This window comes from Malaclemys terrapin, chromosome 1 (assembly GCF_027887155.1).
Source record: "Malaclemys terrapin pileata isolate rMalTer1 chromosome 1, rMalTer1.hap1, whole genome shotgun sequence".
Lineage (NCBI taxonomy): Eukaryota > Metazoa > Chordata > Testudines > Emydidae > Malaclemys > Malaclemys terrapin.
The window spans coordinates 216,531,471-216,549,363 of record NC_071505.1 but is presented as its reverse complement, the minus strand read 5'-3'; the positions used below and the strand labels follow the sequence as shown (position 1 = coordinate 216,549,363).

At 45.4% G+C, this 17,893-nt stretch overlaps 1 protein-coding gene across 2 annotated transcripts in view; it reads right to left on the bottom strand.

Annotated features, from left to right (window-relative positions):
• Window positions 1–17,893, bottom strand: part of CTPS2 (CTP synthase 2) — a 132,646-nt gene that overhangs the window by 65,884 nt on the left and 48,869 nt on the right. For both annotated transcript variants that reach the window (XM_054007047.1, XM_054007041.1), the window contains 4 exons: window positions 15,697–15,785; window positions 14,474–14,568; window positions 13,181–13,243; window positions 5,832–5,875 (listed from right to left, as the gene is read on the bottom strand). In XM_054007047.1, the coding sequence (XP_053863022.1) occupies window positions 5,832–5,875; window positions 13,181–13,243; window positions 14,474–14,568; window positions 15,697–15,785 (291 nt within the window). The remainder of the gene's footprint in view (window positions 1–5,831; window positions 5,876–13,180; window positions 13,244–14,473; window positions 14,569–15,696; window positions 15,786–17,893) is intronic.

Sequence of the window (17,893 nt, the reverse complement as noted above, 5' to 3'; positions counted from 1 at the left end):
CTATTTATTTTCCACAGGACCCAGAATAAAACATTTGATGATGAATTAGATGTATGCTCAGTATGTTACAGTACATGACTACAAGCAGAGCATCCACCATTCTCTCTGCTGGTATCATGTTCTGCTTTATGACAGACAGTGCAAAGAAAAAGTGTTCCAAAAATTTACTTCACTGTTTACATTTTTTAAAGTAACATTTTGCTCCTTCCGGGAACCTTTCAGAAAGCAACATTCACCGCAACTATGAGAGACAGGCTTGGATTGCAGTTGGGTGGGATGATGTTTGTATTATTGTGAAAATTCTTTCACCCATACTGCTAGCTATAACACTAGTTCCAATTTGAGAGGAGATCTCTTTGCTAAAATGAAAACTTCCAAACACCTTTTCTTTAAGACAGATCTGACCCTTTACCCTTTCAGGGTTCAATCCTGAAAGGTGCCAAGTGTCTTCAACTCCCATTGAAGAAAGGGGATGTTGAAAGTGCTCAACACTTCATAGGAAACACCAAACATGTTTCTGAATCAGGCCCTAAATTGGGAACAACTTACAGTACATGGCTACCTAGCTGCAAAGAGCAGATGAGATTACCAATATTTTTATTGGTTCAGATCCTAATTCCTGTCAGCCTCACAGAAGGGACATTTTATATACATTTTTTTATATGGATTTGAGGCGGCCCTGAAAAATATTCAAAGTGGGAATACTCTAAAGGAAAGGAGGTTTCACTCTTTCACAAAAGTGGTAAGACATTTTTCTGGTTTGGCTATACATGTACAACTTCTGAAGTTTGCTTTTTTGTATTTGTTATAGATACAAATTACAATTTCTGCATAGAAATAACACTTAACCTCTTTCAATTAATCAATAGGAGTTTAGACACTGATATCACGGGAGAGTAGGATTCAATCTCTTAATAAATATTTAGTCATATTCATTCCTCTTTTCAACAGAAGCCCAATTAGCCTTGCAGCATCAGTCCTCTCTAATGTCACATACAGATTTACAGTCATCTTTGGGAATATGATCAGGTCCACATCAGATTAAGTTACTTTTGCACATTTAAACATTTGCAATATTTTTTAGATTCTCTTTTTAATCCTTTCAGCACATAGCCTACATCAGAAAATTCCAGTGTCATAGTAATTGCTATTATTATTATTGCTTAACTTATTGAAAGAAAGTAATGAAAGACAAGGAAACAAAATTAAAAATAAGGCATCCCTGTAAGAAGAAGGATAGGCCACTAGCTTAGGACCTGGAAGACCTGGGTTCAAGGCCCTACTCTACCCAGATGTCCTTTGTAACCTTGGGCAAGTCATTTAGTCTCTCCGTACCTCAGTTTCCCAACTATAAAATAGGGATAAGAACACTTTCCTACCTCACAGGAGTGTCGAGAGGATTAAATTAAAGATTGTGAGATAAAATAAGGTACCTAAAATAGACTACTGTGTACACTTCAGTCCTTAAGTAGCTAGTGTTTCTTGGAGAAAAATTATTTTTCTAGTAGTCTATTTTTGGCCAAACATGAAGTATTTTCATACACCTTGCTTTTATTTCAATTCTGGCTATGGGCCCAACCCTGCAAATACTTCTGTACATGAGCAACTTTAAGCATGCAAGTAATCACACTACACTAAACGGAATTACTTATGTGTGTAAGAGTTTGCAGGACTGGGATCTATATTTCTTTTCTTTTTATCTCTGTTATACAATAGAAAATTCTGACTTTGACTGTGTTACTAACACCTCTTGTAAGTTATAGAAAAAGCAGGCAACGGGAAGTAGACATTAAATAGTGTTATAAAAGTGTCACTTACTCGCAAAGCCCATTTCTGACCCAATGCTCAGGGTGATAAAAAATGCTTACATTTTACTTATTCCAAAAGGTCAGGAGCACTTCATACCATATGTAATATCAGAAATATCATGGAAAATAAAGTTTTAAAAATAAAATCAGCATCTTCAAGGCTAGTACTGAAGGAGGCATTTTTACAAAAGTTATATTAGAGGCATCAGCAGATAAAAGCTGAGACCACAATGCAAGAGCTCATCAGAAAAGATTACAACCTGATTTAATATTGTGAGGAAAGAGGGGAATAAAAACAAAACGCCTTTGACCATTTGGATCAAATTCTGCCCTAACACCCTGTGTAAACACATTTACTGCAAAGGTCTGCAAGGAATGTACGAAGAAACCAGTGTAGATTTTGTCCCTAAATGTATTATTTGGAGTATAAAATTTTTCCACAGAATAGTAATACAACTTGCCGCATTACTTTTCCAAAGTGTTGCACAAACACTAACTACATTAATCCTCACAACAGCCAGGCAAGGTCAGTAGGTATTATCATTCCAATTTTACAGGTCAGAAAACAGAAGTAAAAAGATTAAAGGCCTTACCATGGAACACATGCAGCAAGTTATCAACACAGCTGGAATTAGATAGCATGAGTTTCTGAGCCTGAACAGCCCTCATTCATCTAGCCCACATTCCCTTTGTGAAATCAAATCTATATTAAGCAGAGCTGGGCCCAAGCAGCAAAATCTGGATATGGAATTCTAACATGCATGATATGATGGATACAGCACTGGGCTGGGAGTCAGGAGAGCTGGGTTCTATGCCTGGTTCTGCCACTGATGAAGTTGAGCAAGTTACTTCACCTCACTGTGCTACTTCTTCCCCCATCTATAGATGAAACTTACCCATCTGTGCAAAATGCTTGGAGTTTTACAGATTAAAAGAACTATTAATTATTATTTTGTGACATTCATATAAAAGTTTTTAGTTCAAGACTATTTCTAGTGCTAAAGAAAGGATGGATAAATACATAAATGCTAATAACTGTAACATGAAACTCAGACATGTCCACTTTAATTTAAATCCCCTAGACACATTTTATAATGCTTTTCACCATGTGGGAAGGAAAAAATGGTACAATTTTGTTTAAAACAAACTTTGTAGTTAAACTTTACAATGTGCAAGTCACTAAAAAAACTCATAAACCAGTGTTTTGTATGCAGAAACTATCAAATGGTTTCTCAGCACTGAAATATCAACTGCACACTATGGGTCCAGTCCTGCAACACCTACAGATTAGCTTAACTCCTGCGCGTAGCCCCTCTGACTACCCAGGGAGCTCAGCAAGAGTACTCATGTGCATAAAGTTACTCCTGGGTGTGTCGGCAGGATCAATGCCAAGTAATGCTTTTGTAATCACACTGAACCATGGAACAAGATGAAATAGATTAATAATAGTTGGACTGATATAGATCAACAACACAGTAGGAAACTCCCTTATAGTTTAAGTATACATTAGTTACTCTTCAAACAAATCAAGTCACAACATTTACCTCTTCAACTTTAGAATTAAAAGCAAAAATCTCAAAAAGAAAATCTTCACAGTGCTAAAAACTTTTGATCAAAACAGTTTCTGTGCATTCTATTTCAGTAATATCACTTGGGCCATTATAGTTGCAAGGACACACTTAATTAATAAGCAACAGAGAGTCCTGTGGCACCTTTAAGACTAACAGATGTATTGGAGCATAAGCTTGCGTGGGTGAATACCCACTTCGTCAGACGCACGTAATGGAAATTTCCAGAGGCAAGTATAAATATTGGTTGCTAGTGAGAATATGCTTAAGGTTGGCGGGTTGTCTGTGGGCGAGGACTGGCCTGCCTCCCAAGGTCTGTGAAAGCGAGGGATCATTGTCCAGGATGGGTTGTAGATCACTGATGATGCCTTGGAGAGGTTTAAGCTGAGGACTGTAGGTGATGGCCAGTGGAGTTCTGTTGGTTTCTTTCTTGGGCTTGTCTTGTAGCAGGAGGCTTCTGGGTACATGTCTGGCTCTGTTGATTTGTTTCCTTATTTCCTTGTGTGGATATCGTAGTTTTGAGAATGCTTGGTGAAGATCTTGTAGGTGTTGGTCTCAGGTGTTGGTGTTACAAGCTCAAATCCCAGAAGCCAAATAAAAAGAACTCAAAATGTATTAATTATTTTTAAGAATCTCATGAGTGTTAAACCAATCTTGTGATTTTGGGGGTTCAGCTCATGATTTTTGAACACTTGAGGTTGGCAATACTACAGGTAGTAAATTTAAAAAGAGTTACAAGAAATTCCAAGTTCTATACCTGCCCCTGAGAATCCTTGCCTATTGGCATGGTTCAGCAATCATGTGGTCCTAATTTTTTATTAAAAAACAAACAAACAAGCAAAACACAACTGTTACTGGACCAGTGTTTCTCCACTCCCATTCTCCAGGAGCAACTTCCAGAGGAGTAGCCAACACAAAAAGAGGAGTACAGTAAGTAAGCCTTACTGAATTGCTGAGGGTGCTAACATGGGAGTGACACAGTGTTCCCTCATCAGCTCTCACGGTGCATGAAATCATCTCTATGGCCTCAATAATTCACAAACCTCACTAACCTGATCCCCCTTAAATTATTTCTGTACATTACTATAAACAATATCCAAATATTTTAATACAATGCAGGCTTTGCTAAACTGAAGCCTTTACGGTTACAGGTATTAATATGGTAAGATGTCCAGTTGAAACAACTGAAGGTTCGCTTTGCCTCACTCACAGTTCAGCTGTGAAATATCAGCATTCCCGCTATACAGATTAAGATTCAGAAACATGCTTTGCAGAGTAGCTGTTATGCACATCACACACAAACTGTTTAAACTCCATTCATTACATTAATCTTTTGTGACTTTCAGATTTTACACTTATTCCATTATTTTCTCCATATAAATTGTACTTGAATGAATGTCTTGCTTCTCTTTTAATGCAATCAAAATGCTGCAGATCACCCAGTGATTCATGATATTTCTGTACAACAGCAATATGTTATCATAGATATGCGCTTCAATTCACTTCTCAACACCTTTTTCCTTTTGTATGGAGTCAGAGGTGCCCACAAATCTTCGCTCCTTCAGGTCCATGACAGGGGTTCATAGGTCTTGGAGTTCCAGTCCTTTTCTCTTCAATCTTCTCTTAACAGTCTCTCCATCGTATCTTCTGTCTTCCACATCCTTTCTTGCTGAACTCTTCCTCCCATGCTTTCTTTGTAAATCATTCTTCTCCCATTCGTATCACTTGTCCACCCACTTCAAATGTGCACTCTCCAGCCTATTTATTACTGGGAGTCCCATGTTCATCTTCCCCCTAATTTCTTCCATGCACACACTGTCTGCCCTCCGTTTGCCTGCCATTCTCAATATATTACGTGCTACTACCTGTATCTTAGCATCATAAAAAATCTTTTTTCTTCCATATGCAAAAGACCCGACCATTTCTAAACCACAGAGCAGGCAGGGAAAAACACATGCAGCATATACTTTTCCTTTCAGTTTGTTACTTAAGTGAGGTCCTACAGTACTCCTTCTATCTTTTTCACTGTCACCCATGCACACTGGGCTCTTCTTTTCAATTCTCCAGATCTCTCCCCGATAGCACTAAGGATATGTGTACACTCCAATAAGACACCTGCAGTCAGCCTGTGCCAGCTGTCTCAGGCTAAGATCTTTCCTACCTTATAGCTTCTTGTTATGTTTCACTCTACAATAACGTTACAATCCTTATCCTCTGCTTATATCAATCTGTGGCCATGCAAATTACTCTGACATAAAAATCAGCATTATATCTTCATTACTCTTACATCTTCATTACAGTGCTGAGTTCCTATTTAAACAATAAATATGCTAAATATGGACAGCAGACATCTCTTCATGTCACAACACATGAAAAAGATACATAGCCTGTCATCTAACCAAGGCAAAAAAAGGGGTATTAAGAAAACTCACCAAAGAGACAAATCAGTACTTACAACAGGGTATTTTGTGTTTGGGTCAAATTCTGTAGAATTTGCATCTGGAACACAAAAAATTCAGAATAACCACCATACGTTTTCATTGTCCTAGATCATCAGCTTTGTTGGCGTGTAGGGCTATACTGTGCCCTTAGGCACAGCCTTGTAAAGGTGTGTGTGTAACGTACAACACCCCAGGAGCAGTCTCAGGAAGCACAATGCCTCAGGGTAAGTCTACATATCAAGAAGGGAGTGTGATTCCCAACTCAAGGAAACATATCTGTGCTAGCTCTGATTGAGCAAGCTGCAACTAGCTGCAACTACACTCTATTTTTAGGTATCAGAGTAGCAGCCGTGTTAGTCTGTATCCGCAAAAAGAACAGGAGTACTTGTGGCACCTTAGAGACTAACAAATTTATTAGAGCATAAGCTTTCGTGGACTACAGCCCACTTCTTCGGATGCATATAGAATGGAAAAGACGGTTACTCACCGTTGTAACTGTTGTTCTTCGAGATGTGTTGCTCATATCCATTCCATTAGGTGTGTGCGCGCCGCGTGCACGATCGTCGGAAGATTTTCTACCCTAGCAACACCGGCAGGTCGGCTGTGGAGCCCCCTAGAGTGGCGCCTACATGGCGCTGAATATATACCCCAGCCGACCCGGCGCCCCCTCAGTTCCTTCTTGCCGGCTACTCCGACAGTGGGGACGGGGGGCGGGTTTGGAATGGATATGAGCAACACATCTCGAAGAACAACAGTTACAACGGTGAGTAACCGTCTTTTCTTCTTCGAGTGCTTGCTCATATCCATTCCATTAGGTGACTCCCAAGCCCAACTTAGGTGGTGGGGTCGGAGTGAGACATTGCTGTGTGCAAAACCGCTGATCCGAAAGCAGCATCGTCTCTGGACTGCTGCACTAGTGCATAGTGAGCTGTAAATGTGTGGACTGATGACCAAACCGCTGCTCTACAAATGTCCTGGATCGGAACTTGTGCCAGGAAAGCTGTCGAGGAAGCCTGGGCCCTCGTGGAGTGAGCGGTGAGGTGCGGTGCTGAGACACCTGCCAGGTCATAGCAAGTCCGGATGCAAGACGTAATCCAGGAGGATAGGCGTTGTGAGGAGACCGGTGAGCCTTTCATTCGGTCGGCCACTGCAACGAAGAGTTGTGTCGTCTTTCTAAAGTGCTTTGTGCGGTCAATATAGAAAGCCAGGGCCCTTCGTACGTCCAGGGAATGCAAACGTTGATCCTGGCGAGTGGCATGTGGTTTGGGATGAAAGACCGGGAGAAAGATGTCCTGGTTGATATGAAAAGGAGAAACCACCTTAGGGAGAAAGGCAGGATGTGGACGAAGCTGCACTTTATCCTTATGGAAAACTGTATAAGGGGGCTCGGATGTAAGCGCCCTGAGTTCAGAAATGCGCCTTGCTGAGGTGATGGCTACAAGGAAGGCTGTCTTCCAGGATAGGTACAAAAGTGAACAGGTGGCCAGTGGCTCGAATGGAGGACCTGTGAGCTTGGAGAGAACCAGGTTGAGGTCCCACGTCTGAACGGGCTGACGTTGTTGTGGGTACATCCGGTCTAAGCCCTTGAGGAATCTAACGACCATCGGGTTAGAGAATACCGAGGACGCGAGCTCCCCTGGGTGAAAGGCCGATATAGCGGCCAGGTGAACTCTAATTGAAGATATCGCCAACCCCTGCTGTTTTAGGGAGAGGAGATATTCCAAAATGAGAGGAATGGGTGCCTGCAACGGGGACATGGCTCGTTGTTCGCACCAACAGGAGAACCGCTTCCACTTGGCCAGGTACGTGGTGCGTGTTGAGGGCTTCCTACTGCTCAGCAGAATCTGTTGGACAGAGTGCGAGCATTGCTGCTCTGCCTGGGTGAACCATGGAGCAGCCACGCCGTGAGGTGGAGTGATTGCAGGTCGGGGTGACGCAGCCGGCCGTGGTCCTGAGAGATGAGATCCGGACACAACGGAAGCGGGATCGGTGTCTGAACCGAGAGTTCCAACAGTGTGGTGTACCAATGTTGTCTCGGCCACGCTGGAGCGACCAGAATTACCTGTGCCTGGTCTCTGCGCAATTTGAGCAGTACCTTGTGGACCAGAGGAAACGGAGGGAAGGCATAAAACAGGTGGTCTTTCCAGGGAAGGAGAAACGCATCCGAGAGGGAGCCCGGAGCTCGACCTTGCAGGGAGCAGAACACGTGGCACTTCCTGTTGTCTCGAGATGCAAACAGGTCTATCTGGGGAAACCCCCACTTTTGGAAGATGGAATGTATGATGTCCGGACGGATAGACCACTCGTGCGTCTGGAAGGACCTGCTGAGTCGGTCCGCTAGAGTGTTCTGGACTCCAGGGAGGAACGACGCCGTGAGATGGATTGAGTGGGCGATGCAGAAGTCCCACAGGCGAATGGCCTCTTGGCATAGAATTGACGAACGTGCTCCTCCTTGCTTGTTGATGTAAAACATGGCCGTGGTGTTGTCGATGAGAACTAACACACATCGGTCACGTAGGAGGTTGAGAAATGCCTGGCACGCCAGGCGCACCGCCATCAGTTCCCGAACATTGATGTGCAGGGCTAGCTGGGGTGCAGTCCACAGGCCCTGGGTATGGTGTTCGTTGAGATGGGCGCCCCAACCCAGAGATGAAGCGTCTGTGACCAGGTGCAGAGAGGGTTGTGGGGCGTGAAATGGCATCCCCTCGCAGACCACATTGTGATCTAGCCACCAGGTGAGGGAGGTCAGGACCGAGATCGGGATCGTGACCACCATGTTCAGGCTGTCCCGATGTGGTCGATATATTGACGACACCCAGGTCTGGAGTGGGCGAAGCCGAAGTCTGGCATGCCTGGTTACGTACGTGCAGGAAGCCATGTGACCCAGCAGGGTAAGGCACGACCTCACCGTGGTAGTTGGGAACGTCTGGAGCCCTTGAATGAGGCTCGTGATGGTGCCAAATCGGTTGTCTGGCAGGATGGCTTGTGCACGTCTGGAGTCTAGAACTGCGCCTATGAATTCTATTCTCTGGGTAGGTTCTAGAGTGGATTTGTCCTTGTTGAGTAGGATGCCCAACTCGTTGAATGTGTGCACTATTATGTGGACGTGAGCTTGAACTTGCTCCTTGGTGCGACCGCGTACCAGCCAGTCGTCTAGGTACGGGAACACCTGTATCCCTTGCCGACGAAGGTACGCTGCCACGACAGCCATACATTTCGTGAACACTCTTGGGGCCGAGGATAGGCCGAAGGGAAGGACTGCAAATTGGTAGTGCACCGCGTTTACCACGAATCGCAGGAAGCGTCTGTGAGGTGGGTAAATTGAGATGTGAAAGTATGCGTCTTTCATGTCGAGGGCGGCGAACCAGTCTCCAGGATCGAGGGAAGGGATAATGGCCCCCAGAGAGACCATGCGGAACTTCAACTTTACTACGAATTTGTTGAGTCCGCGCAAGTCCAAGATGGGCCGCAGACCTCCTTTGGACTTGGGGATCAGGAAGTAACGGGAATAAAATCCCCTGCCCCTTAACTCTATCGGAACCTCCTCTATGGCCCCCATGGCCAGGAGCGTAGAAACCTCCTGTATAAGAAGTTGCTCGTGAGAAGGGTCCCTGAAGAGGGACGGGGAAGGGGGGTGGGAGGGGGGGATAGAAGAAAACTGGATAGCGTATCCCCTCTCCACCGTGCGGAGGACCCAACAGTCCGAAGTTATAAGGGACCAAGCGCGGTGGAAGTGGGAGAGACGATCCTGAAAGGAGGGGGCTGGATCCTGGGGGATGACTGGGGCGCCGTCCTCGACCGCACCTTCAAAAGTTCTGTCTAGGACCTGAAGGTGGTCTTGGTGGCCCCTGGTTCTGACCGGGTTGGGGGCCGGTCCACCTTCTCCTACCACCTCGCCCTCGCCTCCGGGCCGAGTCTTGTCTCTGACGAGGCGGGGGGGGGGTAGAAGCGCTGAGGCTGCGGCCTAAATGGTCTGCGCTGAGGGCCCACAACATGCATCCCCAGGGAGCGCATGATTGTTCTCGAGTCCTTGAGGCTCTGCAGGCGAGAGTCCGTCTTGTCCGAGAACAATCCATGTCCCTCAAAGGGCAGATCCTGTAGGGTTTGCTGCAGCTCCGGAGGCAAACCCGAAACCTGAAGCCAGGAGATCCTGCGCATAGCGATACCCGAAGCCAGGGTCCTCGCAGCTGAGTCTGCTATGTCCAGGGAGGCCTGCAAGGAGGTCCGAGCCACCTTCTTGCCCTCCTCTACCATGGCCCCAAACTCTTCCCTGGACTCTTGGGGAATCAACTCCTTAAACTTTCCCATAGAGTTCCAGGAGTTGAAATTGTAGCGGCTCAGTAGCGCCTGTTGGTTTGCCGCTCTAAGTTGTAGCCCTCCGGCTGAGTATACCTTACGGCCAAACAAATCGAGCCGCTTAGCCTCTTTTGATTTAGGCGCTGCAGCCTGCTGGCCGTGGCGCTCTCGTGCGTTCACTGATTCCACCACCAGTGAACACGGTTGGGGGTGGGTATACAAGTACCCATAGTCCTTAGATGGGACAAAGTACTTCCTTTCCACCCCTCTCGCTGTGGGTGGGATAGAGGCAGGAGTTTGCCATATCGTATCCGCATTGATTTGTATCGTGCGGATCAGGGGTAACGCTACCCTCGATGGGGCATCCGCTCCAAGGATATTCACGATCGGGTCGTGCACCTCCACTATCTCCTCCGCCTGCAGGTCCATATTACGGGCCATCCTGCGCAGAAGATCCTGGTGAGCCCGAAGATCTATTGGAGGTGGGCCTGTGCACGATGTGCCCGCCACTGCCTCATCCGGAGAAGAAGAGGAAGATGCCTCCGGTGGAACAGGATCCAAGGGTTGGTCCTGGTCTCTCTGTTCCTGGGCTGGAGCATCACCTGCGCCTGGGTCCAGGGCATCAGGTGGTGCGGACACAGAAGCCTCCATGCCCCCTGGCGGAGGCCGCGAAATGGTGGACTCCGGGGCCCCTCTGATGGAGTGACCGGAGCGAGAGGTCGAAGCAATTGGAGCCCCTTGCGCCTGATGGTACGCCCACGGGGTCCAAAACGACCAGTGAGATGGGCCATGAGAATGGTCCTCTGCCATCTCCTGCCAATGGCCCAAGTCCTGTTCCTCGGCTTGCCCCTGAGGGGGGTATGCCGATCTCGAGAGGTCCTCCGAGGAGTGGGACTCCGATCTCGATGGCCACGGCGGTGCCGAGAGCGTCGAGACGATTCCGATTGGCTGCGGTGCCGCACGGTGCCGGTCCGGAGATGATCTATCTCTACGCGGTGCCGGCGATCGGTGCCGGGACCGCGACCGGTGCCGATGACCTCGTCGGTGCCGGGAGTCGGATCTGGACCTCGACGAGGACCTGGAGTATGCCCGGTGCCGGGAGCGGCCTCTCGACGTCGAGCGTCGACCGTAGCGGTGCCGAGAACTACGTCTCGACGTTGATCGGTGCCGACGATCATAGCGGTGCCGAGACGTAGAGCGGTGCCGCAAAGAAGATCTTGGCCGCGAGTACGACCGGTGCCGAGGCGATATTCGGTGCCGGGACTGCGAGCGGCGTGGGGACCTGCTTCGGGACCTCAATCAGTGCCGAGGTTCCAGCCCTTGCGATGGAGGGCGCATCAAGGCAGGTTTCCCCCTCGACTGGACCGGGCGAGTCAACGGTGCAGTCGGTGCCGGTGGTTGAGCCGGTGCCGGCTCCGTGAGAGCTATTAAGTCTCTCGCCGCCGCGAAGGTCTCTGGAGTCGACGGGAGGCACTGTATCACCGCCGGTCTCGGTGGAGACGCTATCTGCACCGGACTCAACGGCCTCGGCGCCGGAGTCGACGGTGCTGGAGGCACCTGTTTCCGGTGCTCCACCGGCGGACGCGGCTCTACCCCCGGCACTGGGGGAGCCGGCGTCTTCGGCACGGATGTCCCCGTCTTATGGGCTTTTTTATGCCCCGGGGATAATGACCGGCGCCGAGGCACTGCTTGCGGTGCCGACGAGGTCCGGTGCCGGGGAGGCTTGTCTGACGCCACTCGCGTGGTCGTCATAGCCGGTGCCGCCGGGGCACTGCGCACCGAGATGCTAGGTGCCGGGGCCTGACTTGTAGATGGAGCGTCCGGACTAAGTGCCGCCTCCATCAGGAGTTGCCGGAGCCGAAAGTCCCGCTCCTTCTTGGTCCTTGGTCTGAAGGCCTTACAGATCTTGCACTTGTCTGTTTGATGGGACTCTCCCAGGCACTTCAGACAGGAGTCGTGCGGGTCGCTCGTGGGCATAGGCTTAGCGCAGGAGGCGCACTGCTTGAAGCCTGGAGCGTTGGGCATGAGCCCAGCCCCGCGGCCGGGGGAGAAAGGGGGAGACGACCCCCTTAATCCCCTGAACTACTTAGAACAACTAGAACAACTTTTAAACTATTTAACTATTAACACTAGAACTATAACTATAACTATAACTGTGATACAACAAACTAAGCTAGGGAGAGTGGAGAACAGCTAAGCAGCGCTCCACAGTTCCAACGACCGTCAGGGGCGGTAAGAAGGAACTGAGGGGGCGCCGGGTCGGCTGGGGTATATATTCAGCGCCATGAAGGCGCCACTCTAGGGGGCTCCACAGCCGACCCGCCGGTGTTGCTAGGGTAGAAAATCTTCCGACGATCGTGCACGCGGCGCGCACACACCTAATGGAATGGATATGAGCAAGCACTCGAAGAAGAACATATATTGAGGAGATATATGTTCCATTCTATATGCATCCGAAGAAGTGGGCTGTAGTCCACGAAAGCTTATGCTCTAATAAATTTGTTAGTCTCTAAGGTGCCACAAGTACTCCTGTTCTTTTTACTCTATTTTTAGTGTGCCAGCTAGATCAGAGCTGAGTCTTCACGAGCTGGGAATTACACCCCTAGCTTGAAGTGCCGACATACTCATAGAGACTCATCAGAGTCACACTTCCTCCCCGATACCTACTTGTTCCTGAGCGTAACAATTTGCTGCTGGCCTAAGCCAGCACTAAATTACTACCCACCCTGCACTTATTTGGCTACTCTCCTCAATGAGTAGTGGGGTGGAGCCAATGCTCCTCCCTTTCCTCACCACTACCTACCCACCTGCTTGAGGGACAGAATATAGAGGTGAGCTGCCCAGTGTATTCCTATGCTTCTGAAACCAAGATCTGAGTAGCCTGCACAGGGGTAGAAAGGGAGTTCTTACTCCCTTACATAGGCATGTAATCCAATTTGCAATCGAGCTCTTAGAATTTGCTCACATTGATCTAAACACAATACTATGATCTGAATAATATAAAGTTCATATAAAGAATAAGCTTTCTTCTAAGTGAACCAAATCCATACTAGGATACTGAACTCACCTTTCCAGTTTAAACAGTTTCTTGCAAACTCCACCACTGCCAGCTGCATCCCCAAGCAAACTCCTGCAAAGAAGAGAAGAGAACAGAGTTTCACACAATAAAAAGTAGAATTTGCAAAGTAGCCTCAATTCGGCCTTCAGAATACCCACAGTTTTGATTTCTGGCTACCCAGTTTGTACGTACAAACCCATACATACTGGGAATCCTGACGACTGGTTGACTAATTGTGGGCACGAAATGTAAAGGTCACTCTAGACTATTCAGAATAACGATGTCCTTGGAGTCTTACTAAATAATCTTTTTTCATTTTAAATGTTATGTGCCTAGTAGGGATAGGCTACAGCTGAAAGTTTGGGTATGTTCAGATCCAAGATTTTGACCAGGCCCATCCCTAGTATCTAGTCAAAGAATTCACCATACATCTAAGGCTACGTCTTCACTACCCGCCTGAATCGGCGGGTAGAAATCGATCTCTCGGGGATCGAATTATCGCGTCTCGTTGGGACGCGATAATCAATCCCTGAATCGACGCTTGTACTCCACCAGCACAGGTAGGAGTAAGCGCCGTCGACAGGGGAGCCACGGCCGTCGATTTGCCGCTGTCCTCACAGAGGGGTAAATCGGCTCGGATACGTCGAATTCAGCTACGCTATTCGCATAGTTGAATTTGCGTATCTTAAATCGAACCCCCTCCCCTCCCCAGTGAAGACGTAGCCTTAGATTCTAAGCAACTCAAAGCAAGGACCACATCTTTTTATGTGTCAGCATAGCACCTGGCCGAGATCCTAACTGGACACTACTATCATGGAAATGTGTAATTAAAAATAATAGCAATACAAAAATGATCAGACATAAACACGTTGAAAGAGATATTTTCTTGGGATATATTAAGCTAAAATTATAATGTTGCTGATTTATTACTCTTAAAAAAGATACTCCAAATCAAATGTAAAATCTATGAACTAACTAAAGTGATTCTAAGGTCTTTGATGCAGGGTCTGTCTTTTTGTTTTGTGTTTATACAGCGCCTAGCACAAAGGGGGCCTGGTCCGTGACTGGGGCTCTTAGGTGATATCGCAAAACAAACAACAAATAATAGAGTCAGCACCTGTAACATAGAACTTGAATGCTGACTCGAGTCAGACACCACTTACATTTTAGTTAGGCCCACGCAACTTTGCCAGGTAGATTTTAGATCCTATTTTAACGCTTACTTTAGTTTTATAAAAATTAACCACCTTTCTCTACATATCTTCAACACCCAGTAATATTTCCTTAGTTGAAAGATCTTACCAAGAAAAGGTTTTTTCTTTTTTCTTGCCCAAGATATTGCTTGGAGTTTGCCTTCTGTTCCCCTAAATCCAAACCCGCCTGGGACCAAAATGCCACTGTAATAAAATCCATACATAAAATGATTGGGATGTAAAATAAGACAAAAAAAGAAAGTTTCCATGTGTCACTTAAAGGATAATCTTGTCAGGTTAAAATTAATAAATGTGGTGGTAAGGGGCACCACATTTTGTATAATCCAAGGTACCAATTCTGGGTGATCTTTAATGAGAAATGTACCTCATCAACATGAAAAATCCATTGGACTTATTTCAAGTTTTGGAACATCTGCATCAGTGTTCTAGCCAAATTCAAATAAAGTAATTACATCCTCTCCAGTGAAATTCCTATTTCTTTAATAAGCTACAGAATTCTTCTTCACTCCTTAACCCTAAACTTGTTGGGTGGTATTTCTGGTGCCTTTACAATAGCTGTTTTTGGTAGTGGATGAAGTAAAATGTTCCCTTTAATTATACAGGGTGAATTGCTGGTCCCAGTGACATCAATCGCAAAACTTCGATTGATTTCAATGGGGCCACTCACAGTTTAATAATTTTGCAAAGTGGATTGATGCTTATAAAAACAGCCTTACAAAAATGTCATGAATATTTAGGAGCCCAGGCACAACATTTACTTACTCACTTTTTACTATGATGTTTGATGACAATGATCCTTTAGTCACATCAGAAAGGGTAGAATTTTTGAAAATGCCTAACTCTTCAAATGTACCTAAGCATGCTGGCACATTTAAAAATCCCACCCAAAGAGGCCAGAACAGAGGTTGAAGTTCTGGCCCAATATTTTTTAACTTGCTATTTCCTTCAGTATAAATCATTCTTGTCACAAACCATCATGAAGCTATTTCTTCCTGTCAGCAACAAAACCAAATTCCTAAACAAGTCTACCTGATATAGTGAATGGTTCAAAATCTTTTTAGTAATATATAATTTGCCATTTGAGATGTACTTTAGAATTAGTGTAATATTTTTACTTAAAATCTAAAATCTTTTCCACAATGGCTTTTACATTGCAAAGTACTGAGTTAATGAGAAGAAAGATAAGATGGCATTGGATATTGAAATTATACGAGACACTGGAAAAATCAGTTAGGAAAAAATTTATATTAAACAAAACAACAAATCATTAAACTCTTCTACTTTGTATACAGAATACTTGATGGTACCTACTCTGCTTTGCACAATTTTTGCCACGCCTGGTGGTATTTCACTGGGTTCTCAACTTCTGTAGAATGCTCAAGCTCTATTGAATCTATATACTAAGAAAGAAAAATATATGACAAAACAGTATTTCGTTCCACAGAAAAAGCAATATAATGCTATACTGTACAACAAACATTTATAGCATAAAAACAGCCTGCAGGACTTTTCAATGATTCTCACAATAAATCTGCACATAAATAATAGTAGCTAAAGATCCAATCCTGCAAGGACCCCTGCAGTGATGCTGGAACTAGGGGTGCTGTCGCACCCCCAGACTTGAAGTAGTAGCAACAAACACCAAATACATGGTTTCCATCATCTGCACCCCCACTATAAAAATTATTCCAGCACCCCTGGACCTCTGTGTTTAGGTGCAGACGTCAGCCCATAAGGAATTCTTTGTAGGGCTGCATCTATCGTTATGGAGTGTGTAGCTTTATAACTGTAAGTCTCTCTTCTATGTACTTTCCTCCCTCTGAATTAGTTCAAGATAGCAACTATTCCAGATTGAGTCATACACACATTCTGGACCAGATCCTCAGCTGATGTAAATGAATGTGGCTCCAATGAAGTCGAAAGAGAAAAGAAGATAGTGGGGCAGTTATGGCATTGGACTGGGACTCAAAAGAGCTTGGTTCAGTTCCTGGCTCTGCCACAGACTTCTTATGTGACCTTGGGCAAATCACCTAATCTGTGTCTCTATTCCCCCTCCATAAAAAATTATATTTAAATTCTTCAGGGCAAAGATTGTCTATTCTGTATGTATATATAGTGCCTAGCACTGTGGGGGTCCCAATTTCAATTATTTATACAAATAATAAATAATACACCAATTTACACCATCTGAGGATCTGGCCCATAATGTTTGTTTGTTCTTTGCTATTTTCTTTAATCTAAAATAAAAATCACCCACTCTGAAATTACACATTTTCTCTTTATCTATGAAAAAACATACCACTGGTGAATGACAAGATTGTTTGAGGTTTGTTTGACTGGTAGTTTTGAGGTGTGAGAATTACCTGCTATCCAACATTTTCTTCTTTTCCAAAAGATACAATAGCGAATATAACTGCATATTTTTATTATGCACAAATAGTACGTTTTATTGTTTTACATGGTTGAAAAGAGAAGCTAGCTAATGGTACATTTAAAATTAGTTCTGCTTTCACTGTCAAATACACCAAGTCAGCACATTTATAACTACACCTCTACCTCGATATAACGCTGTGCTCGGGAGCCAAAAAATCTTACCGCGTTATAGGTGAAACCGCGTTATATCGAACTTGCTTTGATCCGCCGGAGTGCACATCCCCGCCCACCCGGAGCACTGCTTTGCCGCATTATATCCGAATTCGTGTTATATCGGGTCGCGTTATATCGGGGTAGAGGTGGTATTTGAACATTATAGGTTTCATCATTCAAATATGCAAATGATGTATTATAAATTAGGTATCACTATGTTACATTAAAGGACTGCTTCAGAACACAGGATTAGACTGAGGAGCTGCTGGCAAAAAGGCTGGAACACAGGTGTTTCGCAAGAGCTCTGAAAGTGGAATTGGCTCTGGGGAAGCTTTGTCACTGATTTTGGCCTACCTTGTGCAACCTACGTGCATGCTTTGACCTACCTACGTGCATGCTTAACTTTATACATGCAAGTAGCTCCATTGAACCGCCGTAAGCCTCCTTGTGCATGTAAAGTTAAACATGTTTGGAAGGATTGGGGCCTTGGTCATCTTTGCTGAAGGTGAATAGGTCTTGTTTAAATAATAGATAAATACAATTCACCCCTATGCAGGAAGCCAGTACAAGATTTTGAGCACCAATTAAGCCATCAAAATAGGAATTAAGTGGGACTTAAATGGTGTGTAGGCCTTGCACTGGCTCTTTACATGGGGGAGGAGGATTTCTCTCGATGCAAATGAAATAGGATTCAAATCTCAGTGTCTCAACTGGGAGATAAATTATTTATACAGACTCACTCATGTCTCAGATTTTACCTATCACTGAGCAGACAGTGCTTTCATAGTTAGTAAGGGGCTCCAACATTATTTGCCCCATCGTTTTTAGGGTCTTTTGGCAGAAGGGATAGTGCCTGCAGCAACTGCACACAAAGAGTCTGAAGAACTTTCCAGGAAGAAAAACAACTTGGGGAGCAAAGCTG